Source organism: Empidonax traillii, unplaced genomic scaffold, assembly GCF_003031625.1.
Source record: "Empidonax traillii isolate 1590-97213 ecotype Southwest subspecies unplaced genomic scaffold, ASM303162v1 scaffold706:size701851, whole genome shotgun sequence".
NCBI classification, from domain to species: Eukaryota; Metazoa; Chordata; class Aves; order Passeriformes; family Tyrannidae; genus Empidonax; species Empidonax traillii.
The window spans coordinates 530,872-545,635 of NW_020955899.1; the positions used below are offsets into that span (position 1 = coordinate 530,872).

The following is a 14,764-nucleotide window of genomic DNA, read 5'->3' on the forward strand; positions in this document are numbered from 1 at the left end:
TATTGTTTTACAATTTTAAATAATTGCAGAGCAAAATCTTGCTTACATTCGAAGTACATTCTCAACTTCAACTTGCACTAGCCTGAATGCAGACTGCAGAAGCATTAAATTAATGAAAGGTGATGTCAACAAGCCACTTATGGAACTCAAGACAGAAGAACGCAACCTGACATCACAGAGTATTAGGAAACAGCTGAATTAAAGAAATTCTATTTTGAGACAAAATTACATCACCATTAACAATACTGCTTTATTGATCACAACCAACTGGAAAATCAGGAAAGAATATCCAAAAGTTTACAAAATCTTTTGTGATGGTTATGGAATCTACCATTATGATTTATTTCTTTTCAAAAAATCAGATCCAATACTTTTGCAAATTGTAAGTAAAGCTTTTAGTAAAAATGGAAAACTATGCATTAATTGCTTGGCTCAAATTTGAATATGAATTAGAAACAAAATTACTTTTGTCAAAAGATAAAGCCATTTGGGTCTACATTTATATCACATTCTTCTTCCTTCCTTTGCTTGCTAATGCAGTACAGAAGACTAGATGATTAACACACAAAGTATTCCTCTTAACTCTCTCCTCTCAAAAAAAAACATAAGTCCAAATGTTGTATAGTTCAGTAGTCCAAGGTCAGAAAATCATTCTATATAAATATATGTCTGTCAGAATTCAGCTTAAATCAAATAACACATGCTGATTTTCACTGTATATTTCTCATTTTCATAGTCCTTCAACAGATTATCTTCCATACTTAACTTATAAATCATTGAGCTACACTACAACAGAAACAGTGAAAGACAGGACAAAATATACATTCAGGAATATGAAGACTGAGGATAACATCCTCCACAGGCATATGAACATGAATTCCACTAAGTCAGCACCAGAGCATCTGGATGTTGAGCAATATAGATTTGCCATTCATCGACACTCTTTCCACAATATTTTATTCACCTGTATGGCTTTATTCACCTAGTCCTAAAGAGATCTGAAGAGGCTTGTCCCTTTCATGTAATAGAGAAGGAGCCCAGACCACAAGGTCAGGATGGATGTTTTGTTTCAGACAAATCTCTTGGCATCTCCTACATTTGCTGCCACTCCTGCCTCAAGAGCAGCAACCTTTAACTAAAAGCCTGAAGATCCCTTCTGAGATAAAAGCAGGCACCAGCAAGATTTCTATTTTCCAAACTGAAATACTGTGCCTAAATCGAAAGCAAAAGAAAACTGTAAAGTTCCTGAAACTTTTTACTAAAGTATAAAGGATTTGAAAACAAACCATGGATGGATGTGGAGTTTCTATCAATCCTACTATGCTTTATCCACAATATGGAATACCTACAACCTGATCTAGAAGTTCAAGCTCATGAAATCAGGAACTGGTGAACTTAGGAATATGAAATAATCAGGAGCACACACCATCAATAACAGAAGTGCTCCTAAGTTCCTGCATCTTCCTGCATACATCCATGAACGCTCTCCTTGGGGTGAAATGTGGACATGCACCATCCCTCCCACCCCTACTCAAGTTCCATTGAAAAGGAAATACAGACAGGAACTGCACCATAACCTCCTGCAGCGAGTCTCTCTATTTCCCCTTCTCCTTGATGTGTACCTCCATGCCTTTTCTGACCCTCTGGAGATATCAATACCTTTATGCAGGGAGTAAGAACTCTTGTCATGGACAGAGGTTGAAAAAGGCACACAGATACCCAGCAGTGCTGCCAGCAGCACCTTCTTCGTTCATCCACGGAGTCATGTCATCTTGCATGAAACTAGATAATCCACAAAGGGTATCCCTTCTCTTTAAAGCACTATCAATGCTGTCACTGATAACTAGTGAAATTTTTGCTGTTTTTTAGATTTGATGTAAAATCAGTAACATAGAAACCTATGAGGGAGGTCATGAAAGATCCTCAGACAGCTTTGTAGGACGAGAGGCATTAGTCTTGTTGTCTCTTTAAATCCCTGTCTAGATTATTTTTTTAAGTTACTCTTCCTGTTAGGCATTAAACGCTGTTGTTGATTCTGGGATGGAAGCAGCTGCGGGGCAAGAAATCCCTCTGTATATTTTATATATCAACTTGTTAGGTAAGATCATTATTATTTTATCATACAAAGCAGTGTTGAAATTGCACTATCACATCATTTGCTGTGTGTTCATATCAGATGTTGCTAAATGATTTAAACCTCTAAAATTCCTTTCTGAAGAAACGTGGAGAACACCAACTTCTACAGCTTTGTATCATGGGCAACATTCATTCTGCAGATCTTCTGGAGATATTGCTATTGCTGGCTTTTTTGTTAGCAGTGTCCTACAAAATGTTTCCAGTACTACAGACTGTATCTTCAGAAACGTAAGTCTCTTTCCCCTCCTAATTTTTAGTTGTTTTATTTGTTGCTTAGATGTCAGTTCAAGATATTTCTATTCTTGCTCCACCATATCTGCCATATTGCTGTAACTCCTTAGTCTTCCCTTGTCAGTGAGAGGCTGTTAGAGACTCTCAGCCTCACCAACATCCAAGGGACTTGAATAGTTATACAGATTACAGCCCAAGCTTTCTAAAGATTTTGATGTTGTGTTTTAGTTTTTAAGATCCTGATGTGACAACACCAACATAAAGCCATATAAAAACATCTAGTATCCCTGAAAGTTTCATCCATGCCCACTACTTGAAAATAAGTCATATTAGTTAAGTTTTTAAGCACTACTGCATTTAGGCTTTCTTTTTGTCAACAGTTGCTGCATTTTTAGCTTGGATTTCTTCACTTAAGGAGAAAGGCCTTTCCCTAGCCTGTCCTCTGCATCTGATTTGTCAAGCTAATTAGGTAATTCACTCACCATCAGACCAAGATGATCCTATGCATAACCTCAGTCCTCTGAGCGACCACCCTAGTCTATGTGCTCCTACAGGGCAGAGGAAAGCAAAACACAGGCAGTGGACATGGTGCAGGTAGATCCACAAGCATACAGATTCATCCTTCAGGGTTCAGAGATGCTTGAGAGTTCTCAGAGCACAGGATTTCTCTTTGAATAAGCATCATTAGTATAATATACATTCATATTAACTTTTAAAAACTCCGCTCCTGCGGAGTGTCTCCCAATAAAGCTCTATAACCTTTCAATTACCATTTCAAAATCTTTCTGTACTTATTATGTTTGGATCATTGTAGTTCTACTGGAATTAACTATAAATTAATAAAACCAGAAAGTAAAAAACAAATGAGACATATTTTCAAATCATGTATAATCAAAAAAACTTAGCAAGTGCAGGTAATAAATTAGAAATTTCTAGTACATGTGATATTTCATTAGGAAAAATTTTAAAACACTTGAAAATTGAAAGTAATTTTATATTTGCTTAAGGAGGTAAAGCAGAAACCTAAAAATTAGCAGAGTGGAATTAAACTAGTATAGAAAGTCAAAAATTGCATTGAAAAACAGAAGGGAAATTTGATTTATAGTCTTCAGTCATGAAAAACAGTTAGTTAGGAACAATTCTTATAGAAGTTTACTGTTTTTTCTGAAAGAATTATCAAGAAAAAAAAATCATCAATACAATGGTTCTGATCCCAAATAAATCACTAAACACGGTTAGAAACTCATGACTGTAAACATTGGCACATACTGCAAATGCTTAGAAAAAACCATAAAATCCATTATTTTAACTAATACCTGAATTATCCATGGCACTAAGCTATCTGTGTGGTAGGACTTGCACATTAAAAACTATTTTTCTCTCAAGCTCTGTTGTTCCATGTGTGACAGATGCCCATTGCTAAGTGATCAGACATATCAGACACTGTCCCCAACACAAGTTCTGACTTGTAAGTGGGATTCTGCTACATTCTACTTGGGCGTGGGCACATGGCGAAAGGAATGCACCTTCCCACACCACAATTAGCATAGAAATTGTGACATTCACAGCACGTGTCTCAGTGGCACAGACCTTCCAAGTTTCATGGCCAGTTTCCCAAGTATCCTCCCACAAGATGCACCTCAGTTAAAACTATTTCCTGGATTCACACTGGTGGTACCGCTGTTACATTCCCGTGACATGCCAGGTGCTGTAGAGGTGTTTGACTGATGCAATCCATGATTTAAAGCATTGCTGTTGTAAGAACCGCTCTCAGCTGCCAAGCACTCAGCAGCTGGAAGGCTGACACCTGGACTGTGTGAAATATGGCTTTTTGCAATGCACTTCAAGAGCCTTACAAAAAGCTCCAAGTATTGGGTTATTACCACTTGGCAGGCCTAAGACTCTGTGTACATACACTGAGCACAGAGCAGGACTAACAAAGTTTACCAGTTTGACTTGGCTATCCATTCTAAATAAGGGGAGAAAAGTCATGACTAGAAAACCTGAAATATGCAGACCAGCCAAATAGTTTACTGAAGAGAAAGAAAATGTAAATCAGGAGCACAACAGGAGAAATCCAGACTGGGCCAGGAGGAAAATCAGCACAACCAAGCATCCATCTGAACTAACACCAGTGTTGACAGCAGACAGTAGGAGGCAATGGACCAGCTCAGTAGTCCACCCCTTCAGTCTGCTGGGCACATACCTATTTGCTAGTTAAGCTGATCAGCTTAAAATAATGTTTGAGGAGGAAACAAGACAGTTGTGGTTGCCAAGTCTTTCCAATGACTCCTTGGTCTCAGGCCAGTTACTGTGCAGCTCCAAGTCAGGCACTGCCTTCTTGGATGCGATGGGTCCCTATGTGCTATGGGGAAATCAAGGTTCTCTCTTTTCAAAAGCAATTCAACCGTATAGCAGTTTGCCCTGATTGGAAATATATGAGGTCTTCTGTGCAGCTCAGAGACTACAACCTGAAATGTGCACATCTATTGGTGTACCACAACTGGGCCAAGCTCAGATCTGTGCACAAGGTCAGGAGGGGCTGCTGCTGCTGGGGGTCACTTACAACTGAGTCAGTTTGTAATCTGAACCTGCTGAAAGCCTGGGCCATCCAGCATAACTTGCAGGCCCTCCAACAGACCAGGACTTAAATCAAAAGAATATGAGGTGCCACTTGTAAGAGATCCACTGGTTTTTTCAAGATTTGCATGGCCAGCAGGTGCTGCATCCAGGTCTGGAGTCCTCAGCACAAGAATTACTTGGACCTCTTAGAGCAGGTCCAGAGGAGGCCACGAAAATGATCAGCAGGCTGGAGCACATCAGCTACAAACACAGACTGAGAGTTAGGGTTGTTGAGCCCGGAGAATAGGCACCTCCAGGGAGACCTCATTGAGGCCTTCCAGTACTTAAAGGGGGTTTATGAAAACAAGGGACCATGATTTTTGACACATGCAGATAGTGATAGGACAAGAGGGAATGGCTTTAAACTAAAACAGGAGAGATTTTAGATTAGCTGTTAGGAAGAAATTCTTTACTCAGAGGGTATTGAGGCACTAGAACAGGCTGACCAGAGAAGCTGTGGATGCCCCATCCCTGGAAGTATCCAAGGCCAAGCTGGATGGGGCCCTGAGCAACCTGATCTAGTGGGTGGCAGAAGGGTTGGAACTAAATGATCTTTAAGGTCCCTTCAAACTCAAACCATTCTATGAGTCTATGATTTTGTAACAAAGCACAAAACTTCATAAAAGACCTCTGGACTGAATATTCTGCAAAATTGTTAGTGCTGCAGCAGCATCAGACCTTCTGATCTGTATTCCGTTTTCTGTCAATCAACCATAATCTTTTGGTTTATGATCCTTCTTCTACCTGCATAGTAAGGCCTCACAGATACTAAATATTTTTTTAAATATCCTCAGTTCTTTAATCTCTTCAATAAAGTAAATACTGGCATCAAAACCAGTATTTAATCAAGTTTTAAGGACAAAAAAGTACTCCAGTCATGTTATTCTGAGCTGGCAGTGGGCAAGGTTCGTTTTGTTTTTAATTAATGACTTCTCAAGGAGAACAGTGTTATGACTAAGAACACTACTGAAGGAATGTTTGAGCAACGAGGTGGGCATCACATCTGCTTCTTCGTGATTCACTTTTACTATTATTACTATTACTATTTTTCATTTCTTATTTCATCACTACAATTCCACATTAAAAAAGTGGCCCATCCACAATGAAGTTTTCACTCAGTAAATCCACATCTACAATACTGGCATTTTGTTTAGATCAGTAACTTTTTTTAAATAAAAGGAAGTTACATTCAACTCTCGCAGAAAACAAGTTATTCACAGTTCCCACATAGCTTTGAGAACACACCTAAAAATGACAATACGTGATGCTTCACTTACTTATGGTTCTCGTACTAAATCTCACATTTCCTTACTAGTGCCAAAGCCTGCTTCCCCACCCCACCCCTAATAGTGACAAATATTTATTTAAACATATTAGGCTGGGGGGGTTACAATTAAGCCGTGCTGACAATTGTACTAATGGTAGGAAAAACTGCAGTTGTATAGAAATGGATAGAGAAAATAAACCCAGATTTCATTCAGTCATCTTCACATTATACTCCACAACTTATTTCACTAAAAATAGTATACTTGCTTGAGTATTTGTCATTCCACTGCAAGATAGAAATGTTAATCCATTCAGTAGAAAACTGCATGTCATTTAATTACCATTAGGCTTTTTGCCCACATTTAATTATCTAAACTTACATTTAAATACTGCTTATCAAAGCAAATCCTTTAAGCCTTCCATTGAGTAGACCCTGTGTGTGAGTGGCTACACTCACAGCTATGTGCACAAACATGGATGTAAGACTCATTGCATGCACTTTAAGTTTGAAGCTTTTTGCCATGTCATTGCCTGGACTGCATAACAGCCTGAAGTATGAAACCAAGTTATAAAGGATTTGATGAATACAGTTTAAGTGCCAGAATTTTCTTTTGCTCATGTTTGCAAAGCTGGGAAGTCTAACACAATTTGATGACGCAGACCCACCGTGCCAAGTTGCCTTTATTTGGGGATATCAATAGTTGGCAGGAATTCTTCAAGTAGCCAGTTATTACAGCCCTCAGCTTCTGTGGTGGCAAATGCTGCTGGGAGAGTGTTTGACAAAGAGCATTTTTGTTATTAACATTTACAATGAAAAGTATCCCATCCCACACATTTCTTAATCACTACCTTACCTTCCTTGTGTAAATTTAATAAATTACTTATATTTTCATGGAAATCTTCCAGTTTTATAAAATTAGGTCCCATAGGGAGGTGACTTTCATTTGTTTGGTAACTATGTAAGAGCTAGGGTATAAATAAACTTACAGATATATTGCAACTGCTCAAGCATTGCTAATGAAGTGTTAGCATAGGGAACTGTTCACATATCGTAGCTGACCAAAGACGTTCACTGTTAAATTAGTGAGTGTTCACAATGAACACAGAAATGCCTAACAACCAAACCCAAGAAATTCCACAAGCCTTCACCAGAAATTAACATATGTGGGGAAAAAAAGCCTAACTGAAATAAAGATATGCTTAGCGTTGAAAGTGAAGCATTCTCTTCTTCATACTGGCAGGATATGCAGAGCAAACCAAAAGCTGGATGTTCTGGGGCTTGGAAATAATGGTGGAATTCTTTTACTCAAGACCTCAGGGACTACATTCAGTCATCCAGAATATGAGAGATTCAGACATGATTTTTTTTTTTCCAGTCCCCAGTATGAAGTAGATCCATCAAACCTAAATTACAGGAAAGTGTTCCATACATTAGGTTATAAAAGGAAATTACCCCCCTCCATATCAACTCTTTTACCTTTTTGATCTCAACAAAACTAGTGCAACATATTTTCAGGAGACAAAGCATCTCAGCAAAGAGACTGGCAATCTGAAACACAGCTGCCACATTATACAGTACTCCCTGAAGAGATTATGTCTAATGAAGATTCTGGAAGATAATATTACAGGTCATTTCAATCAAGACAGTTGGGACTAGAGATAAAAATTATGTTATGTCAATAGCTGACACTGTTATATTGCAGGCTGGAAAGAAATAATGAAATATATTATTTAACAAACAATAGGTCTTAGATGTACTAGGTTTGATAATGCCAAGAAACACTTGATCAGAAAACCACAAAAGCTGAGGAATAATCTATGCCTCAAGACAGTTATTCATAACAGAACCTTTTTTCCCCTGTTTTCATCTGATAATTTGTATGCCTCATTTACTTTACAACTGACATTTTAATACACAATTATCCCCCCTCACATATATAAGAAAACATTTATTTTTCACAATACAAAATACTTCAAAGTATAAATAAGCAGTATAAGCAGATGTCTGAATTAGTGTCTTCTCACTAGTTCTGTACACTGACAATCTGTTCTTCAATAACATTTTTTCAGCAGGGAAGTTTACATAGAAGTGCTCTCACTTTCAAATCCCACTGCACATCAGCACAAGGGGTTAGACCTTAAAGTGCACTTTACATTATGTTTTAAATCTCAAAATGGGGCTCTTTGCCAATGAAATACTTGTACAAGAGGGGAAAAAAAAACATATCCACATTTCTGCATTTCAGGAGTCAATCTTCTGACATGTATTTTGCAACATATTTTTTGATACATAAGAGGTAAGATTTGATGACAAGATGGAAGAGGACTATTAGAAAGAAAGTGTTTACTTGCATCTAACAAATAATTATTAAATTCTTAATAAGAATTCTACAGATTGCCCAAATTGTGGTTTTCTTATAAAAGGTTCTGAATTCAAAAGAAAAGCAAGATTTTTCAGCACAAAATCCCATTAGAATTTTGCTCTGTACCATACAAGAAATAAAGGTAAAAACCTTCTATCCACTGCTACAAGACAGTGTGACCCTTCTTGGCACAGCTGACGAGCTCAAGGTACCTTCTTGAAGTCTTGTTTGCAACAAAGGTCGCAGCTACCTTGGACACAATAGAGCTATTCTCCAAAAAGAGGAGCTAAAACTACAGGAAATGATTCTCTACAAATGGTTTGGGTGTTTATTATTATCCAGCCACTACATCACTTAATGACAGTCACAAAACAAGACATGAAAAACATATTCTACAAACAACACATCCAGTCAGCATTAGCAGTAAATCACCACTTGAGAAAAACTATTCCTTAGTACCAAACTACTTCTCAAGCAATAGTCACATGCCATATTACACCAGTAAGCATGTTACCCTCTCAGCAGTGTTTAAAAGGAGGCACAACTCAGCTTTTTTTGGATGTCAGCTGTACTCTGCATTACTGTTCTGTTCTCTGCATTAATCACCTTAATAACATCAGGAAATACTGGTAATTTGAATATTTTAAAAAAAAAGTAGATAAAAGTGTTATTACTGAATGTACATGATAAAGAGTAAAAAAGATTATATCCTAAACATTGCCCATCAGTAATGACCATTTTTGGCCTTGTGAAGGCCACTAACAAAACTAATGTCTTCTGGCTGAAAAGACAGATCTGCAAAATGTACTTCAAATGTGATGTAGGTGGAATTTAGGTAGCAAAATTCAAAACTGTGCTTGGTAATCACCATATCCTGGAGGAGCCTATTCCCTCACTGCATTCATTCCCTGCCAGCCAAGGAAGTCCTGGCAGCAGCCACATGTAGGCATTGCCTATGGATGTCTGTGAAGTGGCTCTTTTCCATATCCAGAGAAACCCCAAAGGACAGCTTCTCCACACCTCACATGCAGGGGAAAAAAAGCACTGCCTATTAAAGCACCCTTTTTAAGTAGTGATTATATAAATTTGAGAAGAGGCACATTTCTCAAATTAACACCCTCTAAGGATATCAGGTAGCTTCTGTCTATTCTCTCAAAAACTGATGGGAAACATCTATCCATGAGGCACTCCAAGGTACTGGACCTACCTGTACCACAAGAGCAGTCATTTAAGGCCCTGATTTGACATAACTGGAGATAATTTCCTGTGTTTAGTGCTACCCTTTTTCTATAGAGCAACTTGATTAGGCTGTAGGCTTTCCTTAGGGCCACTGTGAGATGATGAGAGGCAATCTCCACACTGGGAATGTGCTGGACCAAGAGCTTATACTCCTGAAGTAGAGACAGCAGCACTCCACAGACTTGTGGAATTTTGTTGGAAGAGAGGCTTTGAAACACTTATGCAATCTATCCTTTCACAGCTGCACAACCATTCTGAATGAGTAAATGGCAAAGGAACTTCAGAATTGCCATATTAGTTCAAAGCTGAAGTCAACTAGTGAGAACCAATCTCTGAACTAACCATCATAAGGTTTTTTCTTCTGAAAGGATTCATTAAACAGGTGCGTTCATGTATTTTGAGATGAGGTTTAAGTCCAGTGTGCCATGTTATAGCTACATGCATACCGTGAATTAGTGATCCACAAAGACACTTAGGATTAGCAATAACAGCAGTGAATTCTGAAAACTCTGGTTGTTCTTAGCTGTTCTTATTCAAACACTGTGAGTGTTCCCAGTTTCATTGCTTTTTTCCTTTCCTATACCCAGGTAGTTGGCAAGAGGCTGATAAGTTGCTCCAAGATAAAACAGCAAGTATTAGAGAGAATGATAATAGAAATTTCCCAGTTAAGCGACAAAATACAATTTGTACAAAACAAAGTACACATCTTCTGGTAATCATCTGAGATTTTAGGACTCATCTTGCATTGCTTAATACCCATTTTCCCCCTCTGTGGGATAGCTTCTCCTCAGAAGCATTAACAAGTGGAGTTAACATTAACAACATTAACAGGAGCCATGCTGACCACAAATAACCAGAAGGACACTGTCAACACTGAATATCAAGTGACCTGGATGTTAAAAAAACTGCCGTTTGTGGAACCTTTGTAATTTATTTTTATGTAATTTAGCTTTTATTGCATATGTTCTTATACTCTGCTTTAAATGATAAGTACCTACCAAAACCGACATAATCAAATTATGTGAGACTACATGACTGACAAAATGCAGTAATGGAGGGAGGACGGGTTCATGCACACACTTGCAAAGTGAGCTCTCTCAGTGGGAGCAAACGATTGCAGGAAGTAAAATTTCTGTAATTATATTAAAACTGACGGTATCTACTGGGTTTATGTACAACCGACGTCTCTCGCCCCACTCTCCACAGCTGAACCCAAGCCACCCTTCGCATCCCTTACAGCGGGGCAGGCACCACGGGCTGCGCAGAGGACGGACACAGGTGCCAGCTGGGCACGGCGGTGCCCGCGCTGCTCCTCCGCCTTTCCCAAACACAAACACCCCGCTCGTCCTCCGGAGAGGGGAAGGGAAGATGACAGGTGCCTGCCGCGGGCTCAGCCCCAGCCCCAGCCCCGCGCCGTGCCCCCCGCCGGGCACCACCGGTCCCGCCGCCGCCTCCCCCATTTCCCGCGGGAGGCAGCGCAGAGCTCCGAGCCCGCGGAGGGAGAGAGGGAGGGATGCCCGGCTCCGGCCGGCGGGACTTACACGGGGTAGAAGGCGTAGGGCGGCAGGGCGCTCTCCTCGCACGGCTCCGCATCCAGCAGCAGGTAGTCCTGGCTGTCGTTCCGCCGCGTCCCCGGCGCGGGGGAGCTGCTCTTCCGCGGGCCGTAGGGCTGTGCCTGGCTCATGTTGTCCCGCGGCCGAGGCGCTGCTCCCCCTGGCCAGCCGCCGCCGCCGCACGGGACCGCGGCTCGGGGGTCTCCTCGGAGCTCCGCGTCCCCCGGGCAGCGCAGCGGGGCCGCTCCCCTGCGCGCCCCGGCACCGAGGGGTCTCTGCCAGCCGCTGCCGCCCGCCGCGCCGCAGGCGAAGCGCAGCCCGGAGCGGGAGCAGGAAAGTTTGCGGCGCGGCAGCCGGCGCAGCTGTGCCCGGCCGGCGGGAAGGGGCGGGAGGTGGGAGGGCGGCGGGCTCCGCTCGCCTCCCCTGGGGCGCTCGGTGCCCCCTCCGCGCCGCCCCCGCCGGCGCCCGGCCGGCCCTGCCCAGAGCGGCGGTGGCCGCCGGTCCAGCAGCTCCTCGGCACAGCGGAGCTGGCCGTGACACCGCTCACCTGCGCCCGCACGGCGCAGCCCCCCGGGGAGCCCGGCCCCAGAGCGCTGCCCTGGAGAGGGGCCATGTCCCACTGACCGTGTCGGCGGGGACAGCGCGAACCTCCCGCCGCTCTCCTGCAGCACGGCCCGCGGTGGTCTACAGTGGATCCCGCCGAACCACCCTCCCTTGGGAATTCGGCAGGACCCGCCGCGCGACTGACAGTGGCTCCCGCGGATGGGGAGCAGGAACTGTTGTGGCTTGGCAATTCAGCCTGCGCTGTGCTGGTGCTCTGGTGTAAGTGGTCTAGGAAGAGCGTAAGTGAAAATTAATGCTAATCCAGCAAACGCAGAAAATCCGCAACTTTAAGTCTTCCCGAGAAATTGAAAAATTTCCCTGCAAATTCCACTTCCTTTTCAGCCTCTTTGCCTCTTTCTCTCATCTCTGAAACATCCTTTCACAAATGCCGTTCACTTGTTTCAGTGAAGAACCAGTTTTGAATCACCTCTAATAATTTCAGTTAAGTGCAGGGGCAAAATATCACATATCATAGTTTAAAAAACAAACAAAACAAAAACAAACAAACAAAAAACCAAACCAAATAGTTTTGCAGTAATAACCTGTAGCTAAACTGAGTCCACTCGTATTTCTCAATTCTGTTTCAGCGGTAGCACTTTGTTCGATGATATTGTACTTAGATACATTGTAATACTTGAAATATACTAATATAACTGCAGCTTTACTAGGAAAAAAATGTAAGGCACTGAAGAGATAACATATGACCTATAGGCATCTTTCACATTAAACATAATACTTGCTATTTCATAAGGGAATATTTAGAGTTAAATGTTGTAAATGTACAGTTAAAAAAATAGTGCATCTAAATAAAATCGCTCCCTCATTCCTGGCCATGTTCACATATTGAAATTCTTGCCAGTGTTTGTGTTGGAACAGCACACAGCCCTGTACTTTTTAGGCATGCACACCTTCCCCTGATTTGGTGATGTGTTGAGAAAACAACTGGGCTAACCCCAGTACAGTCATCTGCAAAGCAGGCTTACATTTCCTGTGCTCTCCACCAGCCCTTGCCAGACCATGGTTTTAACAAGCGCCTGAGCCACTTGAGACTCATTTCACCTACTGAACTGCAAGAGGGGGAGGTGTGTAAAGAGATCCACAGCTCATTTATGTGGTCTTTAGAGGAGGTTCAGAAATACCTGCAGTCAAATTTTTGAAATTTCTTTTGTCCTCCTAGTTATGGCTCTTAAAATTACTCTCTAATGGGTTTTAGAAATCTTCCTTTCTTTGCAAATAATTTTTTTTCTGTTAAAGAATATTTTGTTTTAAATAGGAGGTTTAGTACCAATGATACCATGTGTATTTTATAGTTCTCATGCCGATTCTTATTTCACATTACTATAAAAACAGATATTACAAAGTTATGTGCAGTCTTTGCATTTGAGAAATGTGTTGTTGATAATATCTCACATTTCTATGGTAAGAAAATTGTTTGCCAATAGCAGAATACTTTGTGAGGGGAGGAATTTTAATGTGTTCCACTGCTCTTGTGCATAACCATTTAATTTCACTTGTTCTACTCTGTTATGAAGTTACAGTGCTTCTTCACTTAGTGGTTTTTTGTATATTCCCAAAATATTTGAAGTTTGTTTTTTTGTTGTTTTTTTTTTAATTTCTCCCTTTCATTTCAACTAGTCTATTTGATATTAGACTGATGTTTCAAATCTTTTCTTCCAGCCACGTTTTTCTCCTCCTTTCCTCTGTTCTTTTGCTCCCCCTCTGGAATATTTGCTTCTTTCTTAAAGCTAATACCATCCTACTTTGCTGAGGGGTTATCAGACCCTTTCATTTCAGAGCCTTCATAGCCATTTTCTCTGTTTTATTCTGCTGCTTCCTTCAATCCTGTGCTTACTGTTTGAGTGCCCCTAGGATTATTTCCCATCTTCCCCATGATATTTGTGCATCTCTCTCAGCTTCCAGGTGACATTTCTCATTTCCTCAGTTGCTACCTTTCCTAGATCCCAAACCTTCCTTAGTCTTCATTCTTATTTCAGTTCTGGTATTCCAAGCGGTACTCTTACTTTTTCACAGGTCCCAAACCTTTCACAAATTCTGAAGTCACACTTATAAGTTGCAGTGATGACACAGCTGTGTGATTTTTCAGAAACATTGGGCAGATCAAGTCATAGGAACATAAAATGTTCAGCACCCTTGAAAGAGAAAAGGATGCTCAGCTAAAATTCTGAATCTTTTCAACCTGATTTATATTATTAAAAGTTCTCTTTCAACATACTGTAGCAACAGTCTAGTCTCCATTTTCTGTTTACAGGGTAAAAACACGCAGCACTGTGAGAGTGGGACATACTTCTACTAGAGGTCAGGTAAACACAGGTCTTCTGATGTCTGAGTCACAAGATGATGGGACCCCTGGCTGAAGGTGATGTGTCCTGTTGTACTTACAGTCCTTTTGATACATTTGTGTTGGAATGGTTCCAGGCCAGAGAAGTGAACTTGCATCTATTTCCTTTTTTGCGAAATAGTCTAGGGATGGTGATCCATTCTGTAACTATCTGAAGGCTAGTGAGGTTAAAGAGAATTACTTGTGATGCCAAGATGCATGGATGAAGAAGCAAGGAGTGGTCCTTTCCTTCTGTGAGAGACAAGAAAGGAGATTCTTATCAGAGAGTATTACTTTAACTATTCATTATCCTTCTTGCAGGTCTTTCCAACACCAAAAAGAAATTTATATATTACTCTGGCGTGCTAATGCCTTGGTATCTCTGTTGCAAAGATGAACATATGCTGGTTTTG

The 14,764-nt window shown here is 41.0% G+C and overlaps 1 protein-coding gene across 1 annotated transcript in view; it reads right to left on the bottom strand.

Moving 5' to 3' along the window:
- TRPC6 (transient receptor potential cation channel subfamily C member 6) overlaps window positions 1-11,541 on the bottom strand; it is an 85,650-nt gene extending 74,109 nt beyond the window's left edge. The window contains exon 1 of the mRNA XM_027900090.1: window positions 11,399-11,541. Coding sequence (XP_027755891.1) covers window positions 11,399-11,541 — 143 coding nt within the window. The remainder of the gene's footprint in view (window positions 1-11,398) is intronic.
- Window positions 11,542-14,764: the final 3,223 nt, after the last annotated feature.